General features: G+C 37.7%; 1 protein-coding gene across 5 annotated transcripts; it reads left to right on the top strand.

Annotated features, from left to right (window-relative positions):
• The first annotated feature begins 291 nt into the window (after positions 1-291).
• LOC111332405 (A-kinase anchor protein 1, mitochondrial) lies at positions 292-26,475 on the top strand. Of its 5 annotated transcripts, XM_088743270.1 has the most exons (8): positions 2,567-2,915; positions 4,053-4,128; positions 6,236-6,322; positions 8,330-8,442; positions 16,934-18,091; positions 21,840-21,907; positions 22,212-22,342; positions 23,241-26,475. In XM_088743270.1, exons 5-8 carry the CDS (start codon positions 16,944-16,946, stop codon positions 23,298-23,300), a joined length of 1,407 nt encoding a protein of 468 aa, XP_088599396.1. In that variant the 5' UTR covers positions 2,567-2,915; positions 4,053-4,128; positions 6,236-6,322; positions 8,330-8,442; positions 16,934-16,943; the 3' UTR covers positions 23,301-26,475. The 5 variants fall into 5 exon arrangements, with proteins under 5 accessions (XP_088599397.1, XP_022793463.1, XP_088599396.1 ...); XM_088743271.1 differs by lacking the exons at positions 2,567-2,915; positions 4,053-4,128 and adding an exon at positions 292-461; XM_022937728.2 differs by lacking the exon at positions 4,053-4,128 and having other exon boundaries at positions 2,558-2,915.
• Positions 26,476-26,993: the final 518 nt, after the last annotated feature.

Genomic DNA, 26,993 nt, shown 5'->3' with positions numbered 1-26,993 from the left:
TAAAGTGTCAACTCGATGTCTCAATAAAATTCAAAGCAAACTTTAGTACTACGTATCAAAAAACTGGTCCAGAATAAATCGTGACGTTGGTGTAGCAGCCAACACAGAACATCTGACGTGTGCAAACATGTTGGGCGTGAGGCAGAGGCGTGCGCACGCGCACTTTGAAACCCAGCCTGAGTTATAGTGTCGTAAATAGTTAAGGGGGCTGTTCTCAATGACTTATAGCTAAAGCACTGACTCATCGTGGTGGGATTATTTTAAAACGAGCCAAGATCATGCAAGATGTGATTAAAAACTCAAGTATCTTAAAACACAAACATCTATATGACAGTTCCACACACGCCTCACTGGCAAACCCACATACCTTTTATTCTATGACATGAAGCACTTTTTATCACAAGTTTTCGAAGTTCAGCAGAGTCAGTAGCTGAACGGCGAAGGTTCAGCGTCTACACAAGGTAAGCTAGATTTTTCATGGGTTGCAGCAAGCGAATCGGCTGCCTGCCGAGAACAATATCACATTATTTGATCTGCAATAGTAAAGAAACAGGAAGTTCAGATATATAGGCTAAGAAATTAGCAAAATCAAAGGTCGCATACTACTGCATGATCCACTACAACGACCGGCAATCAAGGAACTGTAGTCGACTTAACATAAATTTTTTTGTTCTAATTCAAATCATTGTCATAATTTTTTGGCACTATTATTTGTGTTAATTCTTAAACCAAAATAGGACTTTTAAGGCAAATTTATCGCTAATTACTCTTAGACTAGTAGTTTTTAAAAATAAATTTCTAATCGCAAACCGCAAACAACGCGGTTAGTTCAGTTTTAAACGAGTTTAACGGTTTTTTATTTTCTCGCTGATGGCTTTAGGGACTTGAATCTGAGTTTGTTTTTGAACTCGGCAAAATACCATTTGTCAGCTTGAAGAGCTGTTATAGTCAGTCAGTGAAGATCAAAATGGCCGGTGTCCCTGAAGGTTATCAAGATCTAAATTCGAACTGTAAGCGGTCGGGTCAAATATAGGTCGTCCACAAAATGATTACGCAATCGCAATCGAAAGCAGATTAATCATGTCGGTCTGAAAGCATTTTACATACAGTGTCAAATAGATGTGAGTAAAAACGATAGTGGCAGGTTACGAGTCGACAGTCGGTATTTCAAGTCCTGTTGACCAAAAAAATTAATTGAGCCCCTCATTTGTAGCTGTTTTGAAAAATATCGTTGCCATAACACGAGCCGAACACAATTCAGATAATCAACGGATCGCTATTTTCGCCTTCTGCGCTATTCAGGTTTTTCCAATTTCATTTGTAAGCGAAAAGAGCAGATTAAAATATGTAGGATGTTCCATGAGGAATTATTTTTCTTTTATCAGTTTTCCAACTTAAACGCTAAGAAAAAGGGTGATCAGAAATTGCCACATGAGGTGGTATAGAGCCGATGCAGATGCAGTTTGCGAGTTGTTGAAAAAGCCTTGAGGCACCGGTTGTACTGACACGTAAAACGGCGAAACGAAGCGAGAAAAAAACAAAAAACCTTGTGGGCTGAGATTTGGGGCGCACGAGCGTGGGACAGTCTTTTAACCACCTCTCGGTAGCAGCCATTTGAATGTCAGTTGGAGATTTGACTGATATAATAGGTTCCTTGGATAAGGTTGAAGATAATGTGAATCGCGGTGAAATAGCGCGTTTTGAGAAAAGCGATTCGGCTTAGAAATTCACTCAAACAGGACAAGTAGTGAATCGAAGTCGCTGTTCACCAAGCAACGTAATGCACTGAGTCATAATTTAAACATCACTTAACAATCAATGAAATTATACATTAGCACGTGTGCATTCATAGATCAGTTCCATAGCTAGAGAGGATTTCCGTATTTTTACAAGGAAAGCGGAAGAAAAATCGAACGACAGCCGTCACATCCCGATCAAGCGGCTAACAGCAGAAGAAAAACAAGATATTGTTAAAAAGATTTTTAAGTCGAACTCAGCAACACACTAGTCAGTTGGGGGGATATGTAGGCTGCATTTGAGGTCGTTTTTCCAGAGTCGGCGTTCAGAAGGCCAAGGTGGATGTTTTTGAAAAATAGATTCATGTATGGCCGGAATAACTATCTTAAATAGACATTTTTTTCGTGCGACTGAAATATAACCTATTTAAATGATTTACGACAATAATGAGTTGGGTGTATTAATATCTAAGCCACTATTTTCCCACAGAAGGGAAAGAATAAAAACCAAGCCGTAATTGCCATTAGCCTGCTCGCACGATTAATCAGAAATACAGCGCCAAAAACAGAAACGAACTGGGTTGTAATAGAAGCTATTCAAATTTCTGCGATGCCTCAGCAAGTTTACTAAATGGTTCTGTCTGGCGATGAAGCTATCCTTTCAACTCTGTTTTCTGCTCCGATTTTTTGTGTCTGTTTCATGCTTTATGGGAGGATATAACCGTTAGTGATACAAGTGAGAGTGAAGAATCTATTCGCCATATTTGCGCGTGGGAGGTAGACTCGCGCCTTAAGGATTATGGGATAAATTCTCGCGTGGGAGTTGCACGTGGGCACAAAAAACTCTGCTGTATACTCAACCATGAATGAAATTTGACAGAATTTTACTAGAAGGCGTTGTAGGTTTCGAGAAAGGATGTTCTTTATTGCGAGATCGAAGCCTTGATGGGAGGAATCCCAACAATTTTCACTCGCGCGCGAGAGAGAGAGTTATCTTGTGTTGTGGTACTCGATCGTGTGACAGCTTCGTAGTTTTTGAGCAGTTAACCGGCAAATTCAAACTTTGATTATATACCCGAGCGAAATTTTCTCATTGATCGCTGATTCAAGGGATTGTTGTGGTTTTTTTAACCGACGGTAGAAGGCCTTCTGGGGAGAGAAACAGCGAAGAATTGTCAAGTAAGTTCAGAGATCGATGTGTGTAGTTCGTAGTTCACCAAAAGAATGTAAGTCAGCCGCACTTCGATCGTAAGAGAACTCGAAATGCCACTGAATCACTTCAGAACGGCGTGCTTTTATTTACATTGATTTAAATTACTTGGAAAATGCGCACTAAAAATTCGTCAAAAGCCAAAAATAACAAAATAACTTGCAAAGGTCAGAGAGATTTCTCATGGGATATTACAAGGTACATATTCAAAAGTGTCAGATAATAACAGACCAGCGGAATTCCGGTAAAATGTCTAAACCTTGAGCTTCGTAAACTTAGCTAATACAGTGGTTGGGATTTACGACTTCCTGTAGTAGTCTATAAATAAATTCAAAACATTTCGTAATACGTTTTTGAATATTAACGCGTTTTACCAAGAGCTTACCGTCTTCAAATACCTTCTTTTTTTTTTGTTTGTTTTTTTTTGAGAAATCAGCTGATTGCAAGTCTATAATAAGCAGAAATGGAAATTGAAAAGAAACCCTGCTTCGTAATCGTTTTTGAAGTCAGTTCGATTGAAACTAACAGCTTAACCCTGCTATTGTTTTGTTTTTTTTTCTTAACATAAACACAAGTTCGACATCTTGTTAATATCATGAAATAAAAATATTTGATAAAAGAGTTGAGTGGGTTCTGCTAGATATTGAGGATCGAAGTTGAATGGTGTTATTGAAGCACTGATGCACATATTGGATGGCTTTTTAGAGTTTTTCCTAAGAAATTATGGTGAATAATTCAGTTCTCATGATAGCAAGACTATTTTTCATTTATTAATACCATTAATGTTGATTGTTGGAAGTCCTTCCTGTTGTTACTGCTGATTAAAAAATTCATTGTGAAGGCTAGTATGTACATGTACTTGTGAAATGAAGAAGTAAGACTTTAAAATTTCATCTCATTTCACAAGACTTTTTCAATCAAAGAGATCTTGAAAAGCTGAGTTTTAACAAGGGAAAATAGCATATTACACCTTTTCTTGGTTTAAATGTTGACAATATGACTTAATACACAGTGAAATTAATGTATAAACCTGTTTAAGATAATTATATACCAACTTTCAATAACATTTTCATGTATTATGATGCATACCACATTTTGATTGGCAGAAATAAATGACAGTTGGACAGGAAGATATTGGGCAAACAAAGCAGGAAATTGTAATCTCCTTAGGCTTTTCTCATGGTAATGTGAGGTGACTAAAAGTCAGACAGAGTCTTCCTGTCTTGAGCAGAACAAAAGACAAAACAAAACATAGCATACCTTACTCACAAAGGGAAGTATCACTATAGAGATATATATGTTAGCAGTGAACATACTTTATAGCAGACCAGTGATCTACTTCTGCTGTAGGGAATTAGTCAGCCATTATTGTCTTGCTTTTAGATATCTCCCTGTTCTTCATACAGATCTCAGCTAGCCAGTGAACATGTGGCACTCCCCCATCATTGCACTGGTCAAACCTATTGGCTGACTATTACCCCTAAGAGAACTTTTGAAGATTGACGTACATCAACTAATGTATTATCTAAGGCTATCTATCAAAAAAATAATCAAAAAAGCCTCCAAAGGCTGAAAGTATCAATGTTTTGGAGCAGATGCTATGGCTTACAACAGTAGGTTCAAATTGTTAACAATTTACTTGACATAAATATATTTAGAGAAGCTTCAAGTTGTTTGTCACATAAAAGAATCCTAAAGCAGACACTTACTGAGCTTAAGAAAAGATCAGAAAAGAGACATGCCTTCAATTACCTACTCTTAGTTATAAGTTATCTGCAATGATGTAGTCACTCGTCATGTCTAGCACAACAGTTAACCAGCATTTATGTATGTGAAAATGCAAATAATGTATAGAACTGCACAACTGTTTTTGAAGACGAGGAGTTGCCATGTTTACAAGGTTTGCATCTTGTATACAATAACAAACCGCAGTTTTTTAAAGCTAACTAATATACTATTCCAGCTGATTCGGGATATTGATTCAGGTTTACAGGAGAGATTTTACTTGAGAAACTTTCTGTCTTACTTGAAATTGCACTACAGCCCTATAAGTATCACAAGGAGGTCATTGTCAAAGTGTAATTCGACTTTCCACCGACCACCTCGAGAAGAGATTTCAAGTTAAGAAACTTAGACTGTTATGCAATTAGAGATTAGAAATACTAGAGAAAAAAAAATGCGAGATGCAAACAATTTACTTTGACCACAGAATGGCTGATAAAGTTTAAACTTTCTTCATGCTCCCAAATTTCTTTGCTGTTCAACTAAAATGGCATTATTAGAATATCCCTATGACACCTATTTACACCCACCTCTAGAAATATATTTTCTTAAATAATATAAAATTTTACCTTACAGCTCATTGCGTCGTATATAAGATCTACACAGATGAAATTTTTTCTACATTGCTAGCTTGATGCCTTTATTAGCAATACAGTGACTCTTTGATTTAGGTTTTTTATCCTGATAAATAGTTTTGCTCAACAAATTAGAAATAAAATATTTTTGCTTTAAAATACTCCATATAAATAAGAGAAATAATATTTGGGCATGAGGACTTTTACAGTGTCTAGGTAGCCCCATCTAAACATCAGGAGGGGTAGGCAAGGGAGAGGGGAGAATCAAAGACAGTTCTACAAACCAAAGCCAAACCCAAGATGCTGTCAAAGGTTTGGAGTGACCCCCTTCCCGTCCCATAATTTTTCCAATGGCTATAAAAAAGGAGTAAAACTCATCTTTTTGCCTTTATAACATATTTATCAAAAATATCATGCTCTTGGGCCAGGTTGTTCAAAAGGGGGTTACATCAACCATGGCTTTTATTTGTTGTGTAGAAGAACTTGTATAGGTGCTTAAGTTTGTTGGGTTTTATCTCAGCATGACTTGACACTAAGAGGGAAAAAAAAAGAAAGAAAGAAAAATACCTTTACAAAGCCATTAAACTGAATTAAAAATTTACGCTAATCCTGGGTTAGGTTGATCATGTTTTGAACAACCAAATTATCACAACACACTCTCGCCTAAAGACAACTATCAAGTGAACCAATGAGAGTGTGTGTACTATCTCAGTCATTTTTCAAAGGAAGTTGTGATTATTGTTGGAGGAATCCTCCACTGCTGTATCAAAAAGCAATTTAATTGCGACTAGAGTTTGCTGTACAGTAACTTAATTCTTATTTCAAGTTTAACTCTGCCCTTTCATACAAATTTTACCCCTTTAAGTAAGGTAAACAGGGAATGAACATCAAATAATCTTATCTAACATAAACATTTGCCATGAATTTTTCAGAGAAAGATTAAAGTCTCCAATACACAGTGGAAAACCTTGCTGGACTAAAAAGATTTGAATCAGGAGGAAACCCGTTACAGAGTGAAGGTACAGTTTCTTTTGATATTTAACCCTTTACATTAAAGAAAACGAAAAAACTTTTGAGTTTAAAAGACATGTTTTGACAGAAACCTCTGTCATCAGTTGATTAACAAAGCGTTACAAGTTGAATATATAAGTACATGCTAATTAAGCTAGTAACAACAAAAAACGTGACAATGTGAAAATTATAGGGATAGCTTTAGATTTACATGATGTAATTGTTGATTCAAAGAAGGTTGTTCTCTTTGAATGTGAATAGCTTCTTTTATCTTGAGTTGGAAACTCGTAGAGGAATAACCTAACTATAGTTGGTGGGGGAGGTAGTGGGAGGGGACCTGGAGAATTTAGACTTTAATCACCTTTTATGCTGGCATGGATTTCCTTGTTAAATAAATGTGGAGCCCTGCATTGAACTAATTTTCTATAAATTGGAAAGAAGTAAGTGAAGTGCAATAAAAATTAACCAAAAATGCAAATCCCTTGGGAGCAGAGATGGTGCAATGATGTGAGCACTGACCCCTCCCCACTGTGGTTTTGGGGTTTTGATTCACAAACTATTAGTGTTGTATGTCAGTTAAGTTTGTTGATTGAATCATCAGAGTTCTCATTTTTTTTTTTCAACCCCACCCTCCCCCCTCCCCCTCCCCCCTCCCCCTGCACATAAATTCAAACAGTCCAAACCCAGGTACTCAACACTGAAACAACAGCCATCTAGCTTAGACTCCTGGGGTGGAGAGAGGTAGTCTCACAAGCAAACAAAATGGAATTCTTCCTTGCAACATCAAGGATAAAATTGAGGAGGAAAAAAGGAAATCATTAATTCAGAAGACATTGCGAGATTAAACACAAAATTTTCAGAGCTAAGTGACATTTTGATCACAGTAGCTAGCACAGGAACACATGACCTTTTCTGGGGTTTACTTTCAGCTTGAACCCTCTGTTCTGCTCCAACCTGTCTTCTATTTAATGGATTGAAAACGTTTTTGGATTTTTCCTGCACTTCACTTTCCACCGCAAAGATCTGTAAAAGCTCTTTTCTTAAACATTCCATTTGCTGACCCAAACTTTGATTTAAAACTGTTAATTTCTAAAAGAAGAGAAACTTGAATGTCAAATTGAGAAAGAAAAAGTGGAATTGGTCTACACTTCTATTTTGAGGCAGTAATTGGCTGATACGAGTTTCTATTGGTTTACGAACAGCCCACCAAGCAAGAAACATTTTAAAATGCAGGTCTAGAATCACAGTTTAAGTTTTTTTACTAGTGTCAATTGACTTAAATAGACTTTCTTATTTCAGTCATTCATACGATTTATGCTTTCTCAAGGACTTCCTTAAACAATTTCCGAGAAAATGGTTTTACCCCAACATCGTGCGTAAAACAAATACGAAAATGCGTCAAACTGCCTATTTAGTATGCCATTGGTGGTTTTCTTTGAATCAGCCAATTTCACGTCTCTGTTGAAGAATTTTCTTCAAATCATTATTTTTAGTTATAACTATTATGCAGTGTCACAATTTAAATCTAGTATTAACATGCAAGCATCCTGCTTTTGGCTTGAGTTAACGCCCGGTAAATTTTTTTTTTTTTTACTACGTTTTGACAAGTTGTCTACACAGCCAACATTTTAGGTTGCGCACGTAGTATTCCAAAAGAGTATATTAAAACAAAAGCACTTTGCTATCGGATACCTTTCCGGAAGCTATCAATTCAGCGTAAAGAGTTTCATTGTTCACAGACCATATAAACTTGCTTATGTTCAACTTATACAAAGTGCGGCGAAATCGTCTATGGTAGAAGTACTTGAAACTGTGGCAAAACCTTGCGTACGCGCGCGGAACGTTAAGAAGCCGAGAAAATAACTCGAGTGTTCCGCGCGAGTACACTCACCCTATACGTTCTTACTGAAAATAATAAAATGATACGCCTCATTTATTTGGTGGTTAGAATGTATAGTTATTCACGCTAAACATGCATGTTGTGTGGTACTGACGGAAATGTAATCTATTTTTAGATTATTTACGGACAAAAGATGCTTCAGTTCCGCTACTGTTACGAGTGATTACACAACGCGTGTTACAGCACTGCGTTTAGGGACTTTGAAGCCGGAATAAGCCGAAGTGTGAGGTAGGTTTCAGTAAATCTTATACAACATGTCTTGTGATGCCTTAACAACTATATAAGGAATAAAATCGTTGTAGCATGGCGTTTGAGACGAATTAAATTGGCCTTAAACAGCTTGGGAAAACAATAATAGGTCGGTGGGTGAAGTCCGGGTTAAAATTGATTAAGAGTTTTTTTGACACTTAGGAATTTTTAGCTTATCGCTAAAATTTCGCAAATCGACTTTTTCAGCGGTGTTTCTTTGTCTTAGAAGATTTTTTGTTTGTAAGTTATTTTTAGAGATCTTCCTTTTAATTGTCACGATATTAAAAACTGAAAAAACAGCTTGATACTGTTAAGATGCAGGTAGAACTTCCCCTCTAGGAATAGTTTAAATGTTTATCTAATGCGTTTATAATACACTTTGTAAACTGACCTCGCGTAGCAGGAAAATCTAGAACAAGACATCATATCGAGGAACTTATCAGAGGTTTCTGTCACTAAGATGACTCAACTTCCTTGTTTCGAATCATTCCAGCTGCAAACAATGGCACCCGTCAAAGCCTTTTTAAAATCTAGAGAATTCTTAAATCGTCTATAGAAGTCGGGGCATTATCCGACTGTTAAATGGCAACTGCAGTGGTATTGTTTAGAGGAGGACTTTCTGTACACGTTCTTAAGGTAAAGTTAAGTTAAGTGAGAGAAATTTAGAGAGAATTGAACGACAGTTTTACTTTCCGTCTAACGAACGAAGTAGCGGAAGCAAATAATGTTGTTTATGACAGTTCCAATACTCGCGGCTATACGGTTTTATCTCTACTACTCGTTATATCCGTAAATTTACACACGTCCGCTTACTTGTAACTGTAGAACTAACCTAGCGTTCGCCCAGTTTGCGAGCAATCTCAAGTTCTAAAGTAATTTTGCAGTAGTTGCTGCATGTATTGGGATAGTCTAATGGACATTAACTTCCGGCACGAAAACTCGGTTATTAAAACATGGACACATCGTAACACAGATGCTAAACAAGAATCTTTATATCTGTCACCAATCGAAGGCGTTAGTTGGGAGGACGAAGATATGTCTTTCCTTATAAACTCCAGCTGCGAAAGTGGACGGTGTACTTGACAATCCGACGGCGTGGCAATTTTGTTAAGCTTTTCTTTATTGGCACATGTATTGGCTCGTGTCAGTTATGATGCAAATGAACTCTTCAAATAAAGATGGCTAGCGGATTTCGACCTCCTGTTTAATTTCTCCGTCCTTTCTTAAGAATAAGTTTCATGGAGTATCGGTCGTTTTCTAATAAAACACTTTGCACAAAGCGGAGAAAGAAATTTCACGTTTCTGCGACCATTCAAAGGAATGATGCTCATAAATATTTCCGCTTGAATCTTGTAAGATGAATACAACAACAATGTTGCATGATAACAATATGATTAGTCATTCAGAACGTCTGACACCAAGTAATGAAGCAAATTAAATAAGTTAAAGTGATGATAGTGATGTCGATGAAGACAACTCTCAGAATAGTATTTTCAGTTGAGAATATATTCAAAGAAACGGTTACACATTGTAATTATACAAATGATATAAGCACCAGCGGACTGTAAAGTAAGCTACAAATTTTACTGTGGCAGTTCTCAGATAAACATAAGTACCGTAATGGTCGTTTTACGTCCTTTTTTCTTCCATGCTTATGCTTTCACGCCTGGGAAAGGCAACAGAGAGAGAGAGAGAGAGAGAAAAAAAGTATTGTTTATTATTATTATTATTATTTTTTTTTTTTTTTAAATGATGACCCTCTGAGTGCGAAGAGGAAACGAGATTTTCTAGGTAGGGAGGGAGAAGGCAGCCACTAGACCTCGCGTATTTAAAAGCGCTTGGGAGATAGCTTGGGTCGCTTTACTTGTGTTTATTAACTTATTGCGGGTTCGCTTCATCTTCGTAGGCAGAGGAAGGTGGTCGTCAGTGTGCGATTACTCTGCGTTCAAACAATTTTTCTAGGATTAATCGTTGTAACTGTCATTTCTCGGTCGTAAATTTGTTAGCGGTAGCGTTTCAGAGCCCACAAGGTTTTTACAGGTTTATTTCAGTAACATTTAAGCGGCAGTAGTTGCGGCGTTAATCGTAGGAATGAACTAATGTTGAACGCAATACGTCTTCAAATATTTGTTGGTTATCGCGTTTCAGACGCGTGCCTACCAGAACCCACAACATCTTACATGGTTATCTAAAGAACATTTAAGTGGCAGTAATAACGGTGCTAATCGCAGGAATGAATCAACGCAATGTGTCCCTGTAGTTTTCGCGTTTGAGAAGTGTGTCGACCAGAACCTTCAGGGGCTTACAGGGTTATTGAAGGAACATAAGTGGCGTTAGTTAAGGCACTAAACGCAAGAACCAACGAAACGCGTCCTCGCTGCGGTCAAAGATTGAGAGGGTATTCACCTGGTGAAACCAACCGCAGTAGTTTGAGTGGAATTCTTCCGGACACGTAACGTTGTTTTTTGTACAGTAAAAAGTCTCGTACAGTAAACGCTTGAAAGAGCCGAGTACAAATAAGCCAAAGTGGAACAGAACACAAAATCAAACCGGAAAAGGGCGATAAAGTACGGAGAAGATTTAAGAGGCCCGCAGACAAGCACTATTTTTAAAAGTCTTTTGGCTTGTGTTGAAAAGGTGACGTTAATGTGGTCTGAAAAAGTTAGAGAGCAGACTACACACCCGATAGTCCTAAAAAAAAAACAAAAAAAAAAAACAGAAAACTGACGTAGGAGGAAATGACAAAGAAAACAATGCAAACAATGCAAACAATGACAAAGAAAACTGCATAGATCGAAATGTTCTCGCAAGTAATTTATGAAAATATATCACATTTGTCCTGTGGATAATAAGTTACAACTGAGGAAACTGTTCTGAAAGTAAAATGCATGAAGTGAAGCTTTAAAGAATTTAGTAAAAGACATCAGTGGATCACACTGTGACTCGGGTTTCTCAGATGTAGGTTAGACGTCAATACCAATTGAACCACAACTGAAAGCACATGTAGGGAGCGAGGCTACTTTACCCCGCAAATGATAAAGACGAAACAACACGTACCAAAAAAGGTTTTTTCTCCGTGCGAACGGCTGTGTTTTCAGTTACACCGTTTCGGCCTGTCAAAACTCGCAAGCTTTTTACGAAAGTTTTTTCTCGCATGTTTTCCGTACCACTTCTTGAAATATGCCAAGTTGTTTTCACGAACAGATTTCCGACGGATAAACCTTGTCGAAATTTCTTTTCATTCTCCCATTGTTGTTATAGAGGTTTTGTTTTTGTTCTCTCGTGTTTTTCAACGTTTTTCGTTACTTTCAGTAACTTCCCTATTAAAACAGTGTCAGCAACATGATACAATTTCTCGTTGTACAGTAATTTCTTCTTCCGTGTTTCTCATGCGTCCCATTCTGTTACTTATTCCTGAAAGTGAAAGGTCGACCCAGAATTCTCTTTTTTACCCCTTTCTGCATTTTCTAGTAACGTTTTTCTACAGAATTTTTTTCCTTGTTTGGTAAAAATGTAGTTCGTATGGAAACTAGCTGTAAAGACGACAAGAAGTGTTTCTATCAACAGAGTATGACTCAACAGTGTCAAGTTATTTGAAGCGTGGGCATAAGTTTCTTTTTCTGATCCTCACGTACGCCAGATCTTTTCGTGCTGCACTCATGTTATCACGGCTTAAAGCGTTGCTAACAAAGGAGCATGAAACCATTGTGTCGTGTTATGAAAGGCGTGGGTACTAGAGTTTCTGTCTGTCACGTGGAAATTAAGATGGAAAATGTTTTTAGTCTGCTACGTTACATCATTACGGCCTTAAAACCGACTTGATCAAATTAAATCCGAGAGATTGGTTTCCTGAGGTTGAAACCAAGATATTAGCCGTGGTTTTCCCGTGGTAACGACTGAGGAAATTGGAACTGTTGTTTTAAAAAAATCTAATATTTCAACCCTGCCTAATTTTAGTTCTTTCATTTTGAGATGTTAAGATGTCGCATTTCGTTGAAATAAAAATTCATCGAAACCATCACTGAGAAGGAAGTTTTATGCAACCTCTAACTATGAGTATTTTCCCTTCTCCGCAATATCTTTCTACGTTCGATAACTGAAAGTTACTGTAATAAAATCGCTAAAACAGGAAAAAATGTCAACGAAACTTTACCCAAAAGAGCGTACTTTCCCAACGTAAGAATTCAGCTTAAAAGTGAACGCGATTTTTTTGATGAGTTAATTTGCTGTGGGAAGTAGACTAAATAAACGGGATGTCTTAGTGATAGCTAAGGAAGTTGGAGTTCCACTCACTGGAGCCGTCAAGGTACATCGAGTGATGGATGGTGTAGGTGAATGTCAAAAACAGTATATGACTGTTCCGCGTAATTCACCAAACAGAACACGTATCTCATAGCCAATTGTCTATTCCTTGAGGACTTTTATAAGGTCAGTATCTTAAAGGGAAAGTTTCTGCTCTTTATGCCGACAAACTCCCTCCCTTCCCTTTTAAAAACTTCCTGTCTTTCCTTTCTTCCCGTTTCAATTACCCTCAATACAAAAGAGGAACAATAACGGGATGTTATTTTGTGACGGTTTTGTTCCAGTGTAATATCGCTAGCGGGTAATGTTTTTGAGTGAATTTACCGGAATGCGAGCGCCGTTTCGATGGATGTCGAGGAAGAAGTTTTGTCAAAGACTCATCTCCGCAAATCCAGGTAGATAGAAAATGTAGCTTTTAAACCCACATGCGATACTGTGAGAATCATCGAACAAGTAACAGCGAGGAAGAAAGTGCAAGGGCGATTCACGAAATTCATGTTTTATTTCACAAAATTGATTACAGTAATCTCTGCCACAAGTAACTGTGCTTACATAACGGTTTTTGTCGACCTTCCAATCGTGAGCCGGTAGTTGAAGTTGGCCCTAATTTTTGCCATAGCAAGATTCTTTAGAGCACCGTTCTAGTTTCGTAAAACCTCTTTACAGTCGGCATTGTATAGGTGGACAGGCTTTTGAAAGTGGCGTTTATTACTTGTTGTAAAAGCGCCGTTTAATTGGGTGCATATAGGTTGACATATTTCAAAGCCTAAGAAAATTACTCATAGTGATGTGTCATCTGGGCATGATACGTTAGTAGTATATCAATAACTCCTTTGATCAAGGGGGTCTTATTTGACATATGTAAATTGTGTGTCATGGCAACCTGTCAAGGGGAAAAACCGGGGATGGACTAACTCCATCAAGGTGGAACAACATAGAGTGAGAGTGTGGGGTATGTCTCTTAGAACATTAACCCCATTCTAGGTCCTTCTAAAACTGAACCAGTGCAGTAGTAAAGTACAGGTGTTTTTATTAACTCTCCTAGGAGGGTATTTAGAGTTTAATTTACAACTTTTCGGGGGACTTTGGCAAGACTGCCTTAAGCACTTAGCAATTTTTTTGGAGGAACGTTTTGCCAATGCCTTCAATTTAGGAACCAAATTTCTTAGAGAGGAATGATAGCAAAAGCATTTCTTTCTGCTAAAGAACTTACCCATTTCCACACCTCATTTCTAAAATGTGAACAAACGTCACCCAATGTAAGACCCACGGTGAAAAATGATCTTCAAGTCTAGACCAACAGGATAAAAAACTATATCCTTCGAGACAGCAATATCTAACCGGTCAACAACAAAGTGTAACCTCTTTCCCTGGAGGTAAAGTTACTCCTACTTTGTTTCACGCTAAGATTGTCGGATTTTATACTTTGAGCAAAGGAAAGGAGTCTTCATGATGTTAAGTTCAAAAGTAAAAATGTCCGAGAAATTCGTGTTCACAATGAAATCAATGCTGTGGTCTTTTGATTTTGATACTTTGCATTTGCTACTCCTACATTTCTTGTAGGTGTGCGTGAGTGTCTCCCCCGTCTTAATTAATCCACCCTCGGTAACAATCAAGTTAGGATTTGTAGCTTGAGAAACGTTACTTACGATGCGCTGGTGTTCATATGTAGTTGACATATGTTGGTTTTTAGGTAGATTCGTGCTGAACAAGTGTACCGTAGATTCCATTTGTAAGGAGACTGCGACTCGACGTTACATGATAGTGCAACGGTGCATGGGAAGCGGCTTTGAAATTTTGTCAACATAATTTTCTTAAAAAGACGTTGCGAAATTGAGATGGCCAAATGGGTTTCTATAGAGGTAAAATCAGCCAAATTAATTCCCACACACAAGTTTTAGGACGTGGAACTGATTTGAAACTTGCCGTGCTCACGCATTTCTTGAAAGCCTAATTGCAGCCTTGTTGTCCAGCCCTTAAGCTCGTCACATAAATCCACCTGCTCAGATCAAAATAGCATGCCCGGTTTTAGCTTTGCGCATACAAAGTTGTTATTCTCCCAATCATTCTATCGACGGAACAGTTGCACATCTGAAGTTAAAGAAACAAGTCCGTCTTTCAGAGAGCATTTTTTTTGACCTTCAACGTTTTGTCAAGGACGGGTCTTAACTGATAATGGGTAAGCGTGCATCGTGGCCACGGAACCGGAATAAACGCGCGCAGAAAATGGCTCCTCTACGTGAAGTGCCCGCTGGGCTAGAACGAAATACGATGCATTCGAGGTACAGTTAAAATGCACAAGACACATATTTATCATTTGAAAGTCAAATTACATTGCAGTAAAGGTAAACAGTTGGGAATAGGAAAGTGCGTAACAACACTACACAGTAATGGCCAAAGTCTCGTCAAAAAATATTTTTTAGAATAATTTGTTTTAATGGTGCGCTTGTCTCCTCGCCAGTCTTGTTATGAATGAAAAGTACTTTCTGAGAATTGTGTTTATCTGGTAAACGCAATTTGTTGAGCTGTGCTATTTCGACCACTTTTGCAATATACTTGTCCTCTTTCCCATTAGGTATATGAACTCTATCTTAAATTAACCTTCTTGCGAAGTATAAGAGCAGCTTTAACTCAAACTTTGTTATTTACGTCGCTAATTTCAAGAAGCGAACGCTTGTTAACTTAAGTCCTCGTCTAGCCTGAGCATTGAAAGTAAAAAAAAAAAACAAACAACAACTCAACACTCATGCAGCTCTCTCCGGATCGAACCGCTTTTGCAGCTGCTATTTCCTCAGGCTTTGAGCGCTGATTGTGGACAACAAACAACTGAAGAGAGTGGCTTATGTGCCAGTTTATTTGGATACACTTGGAAAAAAGGAAAGGAAAAATAAAGCGATCGAAACGTGTGGTACCTAAAACAATTAATCCAAACACTAGCAATTATATACTTTTTTCGCCAGGATGGATTTAAACCACCTACGGTACAAAAAAAAAAAAAAAAAGGAAGAAAAAAAAAAAAAAAACCGTGAACCATGTCGCCAAAACACACAAAGAAAGCTCCAGTACCACATTATTTCTTTGGTGTTTTTCACAGAACTTGAGGTTAAAACTCAAGGCAGTAGTTAAACCTGCACGTGAATGTAAAATGTCTCCAGTATCTCGTGGGAAAGAGAGCTACAGTAGTGTCGGCTTATCCCCTGGTTAAGTGGTGACAGTTCAGTTGATTTATTGTACTAGACATTTGCAGTCGCTGTTGAACTCATTACTCTTATTCCACCTTCAAGTGTGGGCCCCATAAACGACATAGAACATTCAGCAGTTCTTATAATAGAATTGTGCAGACATTTTGCTCAATTCGAGTCGTCCAGCACTTAGGCAGTGCCCTTGAAAGATTTTAGAGTTACAGCCAGATTTAATCGTTGGACAGGCAGTGTATATTGAACTAGAGGCAACTCCAACTCTCTTTCACTCCCATCTTAAGGCATCTACTAGTGTCTAGGTAAGAGCTTAACCCAGGTTTAGTGCGCATGTCACAGAAGCGGACTTTCCATCGAAACCGAGGATATTTTCTTGTTGCGGAAACGATTTTGCAACAATAATTCCAGAAAGTATTTGCGTACACATTACATGAATGACCTAAGAAGTTCCTGTGGCTACGCTCATACAAGTTCTTCTCGATAAAAACGTACCAAGGTAATTTTATATCACGCATTGCCCGTGCATTCATGTTGTCGGAAGACCCGGGTTTCATAAGCTGTGTCGTAGTTTTTCGTGGGCTGTGAGATTAACGCTCACTGCGGAAATCTTGACCGAAACCAGGCTAGAAACGCAAAGAATCATTTCTTTGTTTAGATTCGAGTGTTTGGTGAAACACTTTTTTGGTAAAACAACTATATTTGCAAGGCCTAGGTTGATAATTAGTAGTTACCGAACGCCCAATGCAAATTTTCACGTCCCTTTAAAACAGGACGCATCTTCTTTGCCTTCCAAAAGGTCGTTAAGTTTTAAAGTTTTGGAGAAAAAGTCAAAATAGATTGTAATGTTTCTGAAAGCGGGTTTCTGTGTTCGTAAGGGGGGTTTCAGCTTACGAAATTTAGCGGTCAACTGTTCCCATCCGTTCGTTTCATTTTGTGTTTTTGCTAAGTTTATTTCAATACTTTGTCCTTAGGTTGGCCGATATGCAGTTTTCTACCAAACTGTTTGTATCCCTTGTTCTACCAGCCGCTATCACTATCATCGTAAGTTTTCTATGGTTAAAAAAGAAGAACAAGGAGGCAGAAGAACTCGAGCAGCTTGAAGAAAAACCAGATGTAAACAGCGAGGACAAGGGGAAAATAATTCGGGGCAAACAGAAGGGTGCATCGAGCGAGAACAGCGAAGTTAGTGAGTTTAATGTAGATACGGAAGCCTCAGAATTGCACCGTTACCGGCTGGAAAAACAGCCAAGCACAACAGAAAGTACACAACAAGATTCCGGAGTGGAAACAAAGCCGTCGACGGGTTCGGAATTCAAAGAATCGTCAGGCGGAGAAGAATCAGCGAGCGAGGGAAGCGTCGACAGTAGCACTCTTTTGAGTTTTACGGAAGGTTTCAACAATGGCACTCCACCTCTCGGCGAAGAAAATGCAAGATCGCGAAAAAGCTCAAACAACGGCGACAAAGACGTGTGGGAGATAGAATTCCCCCAGATTTTGTGCGGTAGACTGATAGGACGAAAAGGCAAAAACGTACGAGTGATCTCCGAAAAATCCGGAGCGAAAATTCGACTGATTCCACAGTCGCCAGGCGAAGTTTCCACGCATCGAATCATCTCAGTTACAGGAAACGCCGCACAGATTCAAAGTGCACTGGATTCTATTCATGAAAAGTTTCCCTGCGTACCCTTGACGAGGCTCAACTCAGCTGTAAACGGTACAGCAAACGCTGTACACGTTCAGCCCATGGTGACCGCTGCCATGCCTGTACAGGCCGTACCTTTCGTTCAAGCTATGCTTCCGAGCGTTGCTAACTTCGATGTGGTGGTGACAAGCGTGGCTGATGCCGGTCACTTTTTCGTGCAGTTACATGACGAATTCATGCAAAGACAGCTTCAAGACCTTCACCAGAACATGTTGCAATGCTTCGGGCAGGGAACAGCACCTTTGATTCTTCCTCTACCACAACCTATTGTGGTGGGCTCGTGCTGTGCAGCGCCAGCATACACCTATAACGGCTGGTACAGGGCGCAGGTTCTTGGGCCAACTGGTAATCCAGACGAAGTGGAGGTTAAATATTTGGATTATGGAGGATATGGGAGGATTGTTGCGTCGAGCCTTCGACAATTGAGGTGAGCAAGCGATTCTGTTTACTAAGTTGCATATCTCAGCCAGGCAATGGTCAGTCATTAATTTTGGTTCAAACTTTTGCCAAGCCGAAACCTTAATCTTTTCAAGAAATTTATTATACATTTCTCTTCGGAAAACACGAAGCAAACTACTCTCTACATAATATTTATATAATTGAAACATGAGTATTGTGCGTAAAGGGCTAATTTAACACCCCATGTTTTGTCACTTCATTCCGATTAAAGTAGGCTTGATAAAACTCAGATATCAATATTTGTATCTTTCTTTACAAAACTTAGCCAACTCTTTTTTAGGCACTGTATTTGAAACCTGTATGCTTGGAAGGAAAAAGTAAATAAGGCTCCTTTTCCACTTTAACATAAACGGCTCTTGCTATTTCCATGTTGTTCAACCCTCGACTTCATGAAGACTTGTGATTCTAGTTTCTGAGGCTTTTTTCCCTCCGTTTGGTTTACTTGAAAGCTGTAAATACTTCTGTGTCCATAGAAAGTTTGAATTTTGTTTTTGTTGCGGCGTTTCGTAAAGGAAAGATAGTTATAATGATATTTCCCACGCCTTCCACAATTTGGTTCTGAATAAGTCATTCGCCTGTGCGCGCGTTGCTAAAACACACACCCCCTTGCTCTGTGGTCACGAGTTTTAAAGTAGGTAGGGTTTTTATTTACATCGGAGATATACTGGCTTTCATCTATGGTGATTTATTTTAAAAAATTCCTCGTGTGCCGGAACAACATCTCGAAGTTGTACTTCTTCCCTAACGATTCGCTTCCTTCCAAATCGTTTCGCTGTTAGTTGCTTCGTAGTCATTAGACAGAAACGCATTTCAACAGCGAAAATAGCCTTGGTATGGGTTTCGTTGACGTTTTTCTTTTTCCTAGAATCCATTTATTATGTATGACAGGTGGTTTAGATGCTTCTGGTTAATGACTCCCACTTCATACTATTTTAAAACACCAGTTCTTCTCGATGATATCGTTTGGCAAAGCCGGCGGATAATTACGCATTTTTTTTCTTTTTTTGAGAATTAACTATTCGTGCTCTGTGCACTATCGTCTTGATGTAATCGCCTACGTGTAAACTGCGCGGAGAGCCTTCTTTTAATTAAAAAAAATAGGCAGAAACATGAACATTGTTGCGAAAGATGATTCAGTTCTTCCACGATCAATAAAATCGATAGTTCACGTATGATCAGCAAGTGAATTCTTCTCTGGATGTTGACATGCCGTCAAGCAAATTGCTAATGAGAATGAAGATAATTATCAGCTAGGGGATTTTTCGTTAAACTGAGTAACATAAATTCTCAGAAATAGCCTGCTAGGATACCTATGATATGATATTCGGAGAATGACTTTCCGATAGTGGACGTCAAAAGCTGGTGCAACATCTAGCATGGTAGTATAAAAGAAATGTTTCCTTAACTAATCTGCGAAGTTTGTTCGGGTTCGAATGGTTGTCAAAATCAGTGAACACTAGACAAATATATTCATGTAAAGTGTGGAATATTATACTTTTCACACTCTCAAACCCTATGTTGACCAGCGAGAAGAAATAAAATAGCATAAGCTCTTAACCATTTTTCGGAGTGTGCTTATTTATCCTGATGTTTATCCAGTGTCGAAAATGTTTGGTTTTAACTTTCTAAATTGTTTTTGCCTTGTAAATAGCTCATTTTTAATCCTAAAAGAACTTTATGGATAATAGTGAAGATTTTCCGACAATTTAATGTTCTATGCTTTGTTTCTTTTGCCATAAATTAAATTATCAAATTGTTAGTGTAAAAAAATAAGACTAAAAAAGGCGAGGAAGCCCATGAGAAACTACAGGGCTTTTACATGATGGCTTCTTCTACCAAATATTATAGTCACAATTTAAATGTAGGAAAATAAAGAATCGATGGTAGAGCAGAAATTAAAGAGAGCTTTAACGTTATTTCAACTTTTATTTGTATATGTCAAACGAATAATTAGTCCAAAATAATTTAAAGTGAAAATCGAAAAGAGCGGGAAGAAACATATATATATATTTTGATACCTAAAAGTAAACATATGTTAAGTTTATGATAAGAAAAATGCTTTCAGTACCAAAGTAAAGAGACAATACAAGAAGCATTTTGAATTTCAAATCACTTAGCTGCAACATAAATAAATGAAGTGTCATATCGTGATGGATAGAGAACAACTCGGAAGTCAAAGAGAGAACGAAACTTTTCTTATTTGAAAGCCCAATATTTTGACGTAGGCTTGCTGAAGCACGTACTTGTTATTGAAATCCGAGAGTTGAAGGTACGATGGGGGCGGTTTTTTTTAGTTTTGCTTTTTGCTCCCCAAACTGCCGACTTTCTTCCGGTTTATTAGCGAAAACACATCTTTGGCTAAAAAAAGGCTTCACAACGGAATTTAGACTCTTAGAGACAATTGACCAGTGCGAGGTAACACTGTCAATTGCTCATTTGATAGTAGTTGATGCGGAAGAATTGTCGCCCCGGCATGAAAGCAGAAGCTCAATCTCAACCAATACAACATGTTTTGTTGAAGAAGGATGTATATATTTGTCCACTCTTATAAGACTAAAAATAACGTGACGGTACTCTGTTGAGGACCATTTACACTTCACTTTCTGACGTATGTATGACGTCATAGGTTTTAAACCATTGACTTAGGGGGCTGGGGGAGGGGAGGGACGGGGTAGGAATGTTTTGTTGACAGTCCAGCCTTTCTAGAGTCCGGTCTATTCGTGGGTGATCTCAAGACAATGCTGTGGTAAACCTTTTGTAATGCTTTTTTTAACTTTTATTTAGTATTTATTGTCTTGTTTGTCTGGTCAGCCTTTACCCTAGGTTTAACTTTTTTTTATTGTGGCATGATAGCAACACTTCAAAATATCACACGAACTACATTACATTACGAAAAAAGAAAGAAAAATTGAAATAAAATAAATGAATTAAAAAACGCCAAGGTTTTATTTTGATGATCAGTATTCTTTGAATGTTTTGCTTTTATTCCATTTCATTAATTTTTTTTTAACTTTATTAGAAGATTTTGCTAACACGTAAAAATCTGTGCACATCGATTTTGAGCTTGTGGATAATGGTCGATGGATTACTGCCCTTGAAAATTTAACTGTTTCAGTAGATGTGTAGAATTCATTAATCAGTTTTAGTGAAGTGTTTGTCTTTCTTCTATCTTAGAGGATGGTTTTCATGTTATAAATAAAAAAATAAAAAAAAAAGTCTTTTTTTAGGATTACACAATTACTGGTGAACCAGTAGTTTCCATTGTGGTCCTTGCAAACAAATGAAACAAATGGTCTAAATTGAACATAACATCAATAAGAACATCATTAAGAACCCCAACCGGCCGGAGGCAAACCAGTTGGCTATTTACAAGCGTGGCCAAGGATCTGAACTCGGGGCTCCCGTGAAACAGATCCAGTGGTCAGGGTGGGACTCGAACCCGGGACCGGCGGATTACAAGTCCGACACTCTAACCACTCGGCCACACTGCCTCCACATGTTATAATTATTTATTATTATTATTATTATTATTATTACTATTATTACTGTTATTAATATTATCTTTATTTTGTATTTTGCTAATTAACGACTCTAACCCTTCAAAAAAGAGAACATTTTGCTTTTTTAAATCACGTCCTTTGTCAGTGAACTCTTTACGAACAGATTTGTGAACATGAGAAATTTCCCACTTGTTAATGCTGTTGATTAATTTTCAGGGCTGATTTTCTGACGCTGCCTTTTCAAGCTATCGAATGCTACCTTGCAAACGTGATCCCTCTTCAAGGTTAGTGGTGTTCATGGGTTGTCGGTAGAAGTCAATGAAACATAATTCCAGCACTATCCCTAAAAATATCAACACCATTTCAAGCAGAATGGTGATGAGATAAAGGAAATTTATCAAGTGGAGAAAATTGATCGATCTAACGCTTAAATTCCAGACCTTCAATGATAGAAATCTTTGACCGGCAGCTGGGAGAATTTGCTACTTAAGTCATGGGAGTGAAAGGATTATTTTTTGCTTGTTTACTATTTTTTTGCCCGTATTGTACAGGTTTATCATGTACTGACCAACTTATAACCTGTTTCAGGAGACACGTTTTCAAGCGTGGCCAGTGCAGTTCTGGAGGATTTAACAATGAATGCTGTGTTAACTGCCCGTGTTGTTGGTCACAGAAGCGGTTTGCCATGCTTGGAACTGTACCTTGTGCAAGGACAGCAGGTACACACTTAAGGGTGATCTGATGACTAACTTTCCCTTAGAGCTAATTCGCATTCCCTTACAATTTAGTTGGGAGAATTTGGTGTCAAAACAAGATAACCTCCTCTAGCTGACGACCTGATTTATTCTGAAAACCATTTTTAACAAGATAATTAAATGAAATTTGAGGAGAAGTAAGATTTCAATTACTTGCAGGAGTCCAAAGATAACTTTAGAAACTAGAACCTGAGTGCGCCAAAATAACCGTTGTATCATACTGTATCTCTGACGTATCCCTTTGTTTTTTGTTTTCATTCTTTAACTGCCTGTTTGTTTTTCTGGTTTTTTTTGTCAATTTCTGCCGTCTCAGTTTCTCCAAAACATAGCTTATGTTTCAGTCAATTGCTCTTCCAAAATGCAAGACACTTTAAAAATGGAGGAAAGGTTATGGGTACAATTTTTAAGCAGAATACACCTTTCTCCATTGTAGCGAGCAAATTATTTATTATATCAATTTCAAGTCAACACGACCCAATTTCTGATCAGATAAATGATAGATCGAAGTGACATAAAAGCGAATGACATAAAAACAGACATACAAACTGATAGACAGACCCACAACCAGATTTACAGACAGAAATACAGACACACAGACAGACAGACAGACAGACAGACAGACACACACACACACACCGACAGACAGACACACAGACAGACACACACACAGACAGACTGACAGACAGACTGACTGACAGACAGACAGACTGGCAGACAGACAGACTGACAGACAGACAGACAGACTGACAGACTCACTCACTACTAACTGACTCATGGCAAGCTGATCAATCATTAAATTTTTCACTTTGAGTAATGCATTCACCGATAAAGTTATCTGAGTGAATCTTGTTTAACTTTTCAGACAATCTTGATAAACAGAGAGTTGGTAAACCGGGGTTTAGCCCGCTGGGCGGAAACTTGAGGAACCGGGCGCAGCGAGTTACGTGACTTTACCTTTGTCTCAGATGAGCACGGTGGGGAACCAGCAGTTTTATTTGGTTGGAATATTCGGAATTTTGATCTGGTATGAATGGGAGAATATCAAATGAGTGAATGGAAAATTGGGGACGTATATTTTGATTCAGGCGATAATGAAAAAATTGAGTTACGAAAGAAACAGGTTTGATATCGCCTGAAAAATATCTTCGCTAGATAGGGTAAATTTATTGTTCAGTGCATAGGTATAGGATATTGTTAATATGCCTTATTTATCTTCAAAATGAAGGAGGTGTAACTACTTGACAAAGTTTTTGCTTTATAAGTTCTTTCGTAACGAAAGGCTACCTGTACAAATGGTAGGTTGTTTTTGGAGGTTTCCAGAGAAGGCCACACGCCTAAAATATGTATTTTGCATCACAAAGTTATTCGTTTTCTCGATTTTCCAGTTTGAGATGATTGAATTATATACGATTTATTTTATAACATTCACCTCTAATTAACGCCTTGAAGAAAATATATATGCACGCACGATATTATTAGTAGAGTATTTTATTAGAGAAAAAATGGCAGCAATATTTTAGGCAAAGTAAATTATATAAATGTACTTCTAATAGAATTATTCGTAATTTATAGTTATATTAATATATTAAGATGAATGGTTAATGTTTTATTTAATTCAGTCCTAGTCTACTCGCGGACGGGAAGCGTGCTCGACTTTAAAATGTTTATTACAAACGACCAAATAGTTATGGTTGTGGTTAACTGAAAATGTTCAGATTTCTTTAATTACTACATATAAATCGTTTAAGCTTTATCAAAATGTAGGAATATTTTACATTTTTTAATCGTTTGTTTTTACATCAGTTTGTCCGGACTAGAGATATAATTTTAGTGACATCTTTTTAAGTCATGGCTCCGCCAATCTCCGCCAATCATAGTTCAGTCATGTGGAAATTTTGACAGCCTTTGTAAGTTTGTCTATGTTTTTTATTGGTTTCCGATCCAACAGTGATTTCATAAGCTACACAGAAAATCCCTCAATTCAAGTAATGATTAACTTTGAAAAAAACAGGTCTTCCAAAGCAGGGCTGTCCCTTAACGACCAATTTTTAAAAGCTGCGTAATAAAGAATGTGGAACGTCACTATCGAACAAGAATTTTGTTGAAAACAACCTGCAGTGAAGGTGAATATTACAACAGCACAGTCAGAACGAATCTAGCCACTCCACCTTTAACTTAGGACCAGTAAAATCAATCTAAAAGCAACTTGCACGTCAACTGAGTTTAAAACGACTAAGCTTTTGTTCTGGTAGCCGTAAAAAGTGGAACATTTCAAAAATATTTCAGTAAAAGGTCAAGTGATTGATTCAACTAAAATCTAAAATCATTTGGCAATGGCACTTAACTACGCGTTCTCGATAAAGTTTTTTTAACCGTGGATACAATTTTTTTTTTTGGTCAAATAAAAGTATAAGAAACTTTTAAAGTTAAAATGAGCAAATTTTTTAATCACCAATTTTTTAATCACCAAGGATTTCAAAAAGCAATTTAAATTCCAATTTTGCGAAAATCAAAATGAATAAAATTCTACAAAGCTTGTAGGTCGCACCCTTAAAGTGGGTGTACACCCTGGTAAACACAGTGAACTTCAATCAACTTCATTACCAAAATTATCGTGTGAGATAAATGTGATTTTAAATCTTTAAATAAGTGAGAAACAATGCTTTTGAATTCGTCACCTAAGTGTGATACTCTTGTCATTGAAGGAGAAATGGTGTAAAACGTAAGTATTAAATGATCACGACTTTAGGTCGAGCAATTCAATAATCATTGAGTAAATATGGTGAAAATTGAGCTTTCAATAGAGTCAGTTGAATGCGATAAATAATTATCTTTCCTTTTTTTATTTCAAGATGTTTTCCAAAATGTTGCCTGTTCATCTGCTCTAGTATAACTAGTGCATGTCACTCAAAGTTGTGGCTCTTCGCTGTGTAAAGATTGCTGCCTAACGGCGACAGAGAACATATGTACAGAAACGGGACTCTAGAAAGAACTTGTTGTTCATTTTATTTTATTTTTCAAATACGATTTGTTTTTCTTTCTGTTTGTTTAGTCATTGTTTTTTCACTTCAGTTTCTATATATCATCATAGCACTTTGTCTAAGGCACGATAATCAGCAAGTCGATCTCCAAATTATTGTACATTCATCCCCTATAGTTTACGCTCCAGCAATCTCGCGATCATTTGTATCCATCGACTCACAAACGCAATTTCGTTGGCACTCGCTACCTCTCGTGTGCTCGTGCATCACTTTGACTCGCGTGTGCATTGCGGTCGTTAACTGCCGTGCAACAATTTCGACTCGTCTACTTTTCTCTACTCTAGTGTAACCTCATCGAGTATCATGCATTTTGTTCGACGCTTTAGTACCTTCGTTTGCTCTCCTGTATCATTTTCGACTCGTGTGTACTTTCGTCTACTCTCTTGCGCCTTCTCGTTGACTCTCGTGCACCCTCGCCGACTGTCGTGTACTCTCGCTTAATTTCGTGCAGCATTTTCGACACACCTTTTTGCATTGGTCGGCTCTCGTGTGCACCTTTCATGGTAATCGTGTGCTTTCGTCGTTTACTCTCTGTCGAATTGCAGCGAAAATTTCAAAAACTTTCCTCAAACTTTCCTAAATTTCATTTAATCCAGTGTTTAAAATAAGCCATTTCAAGACATCCTGACACAAAATGGCTTAATTAAGTAATCAAAGAAGTCATCGTAGTAAAGAAGAAAATGACAAGACTCGGTGAGAATGGAGGACGGTAAAACACAAACAAAATCTACTGCCGCTATTTATTAATGCTTTAATAAGTGCGAATCCCGTTTCGACTTTTCTGTTATTTACTGTAAGACATTTATTTTTGCTTCATGTTATTGATACCTTAGTCAAGACAAATAATAATTTTAAAACGTAAGTACTGTCGTTACTTGGTAAAAAATGAAAGTATCGAGGATCAAGCTTAAAGATTATTTTAAAGAACTTGTTATTTAAGAATAACATTAATTTAGAATTAATAATTCAATAAATAAATAAATTATAATTTAAAATGTAATGTGTTGTAAAACTGCAGGGCAGCTAAAATAAATAAATAAATGGTTGGAAGTGAGATCTTGTCTAAAGTCCTTCTTTACTGATTACCTATATCTCCTAGGCAGCTACTTCTTGGAAATAGTGTACAATGAGTTGCGTGGCATCTCCAAATATAGAATATTTATCCCGCGATGGGGGGAGGGGAAGCAGTCCTGTCTAATGATCACGAGGTTGCTTACCAGAAGTTGTCCCAAAAATCTCTTTTAGGTAACAGAAACTCGTTTTAAGGGCGTAGTTCTACGTCAATTTCACTCATGACATATACCAAACAGATTTTTGGATGAGTTTGTCTCCAAGTTAACAATTCAAAATAAAAGTTTTCCTTGCTGTGATTATCTCAGTTAGGGTTCCCATCATTTTTCAGATCGGCAACCTCAAAGGCGCCAAGAAAAGTGACTTGGCAACAAGAAACAAATCCACAAAACATTACTCCTGAGAATGAACGACAAGCGGCCCCCCAGTCGGGTTTCTTTTCTTATGCGGTTTAAACCCAACTTCTGTGCTGAGTTGTAGCAGCATAAAAAGCCTGTTCCTTC

This window comes from Stylophora pistillata, chromosome 13 (assembly GCF_964205215.1).
Source record: "Stylophora pistillata chromosome 13, jaStyPist1.2, whole genome shotgun sequence".
NCBI lineage: Eukaryota > Metazoa > Cnidaria > Anthozoa > Scleractinia > Pocilloporidae > Stylophora > Stylophora pistillata.
The sequence above is the reverse complement of the archived record's forward strand: the minus strand, read 5'-3'. Positions and strand labels throughout refer to the sequence as shown.

Excerpts from the sequence above, each read along its gene's own strand:
- LOC111332405 (XM_022937726.2), top strand. The coding sequence starts at position 13,111 with ATGGATGTCGAGGAAGAAGTTTTGTCAAAGACTCATCTCCGCAAATCC. Across the intron at positions 13,161-16,933 it reads ACTCATCTCCGCAAATCCAG|GTTGGCCGATATGCAGTTTT; the intron begins GTAGATAGAAAA and ends CTTTGTCCTTAG. Across the intron at positions 18,092-21,839 it reads TCGAGCCTTCGACAATTGAG|GGCTGATTTTCTGACGCTGC; the intron begins GTGAGCAAGCGA and ends ATTAATTTTCAG.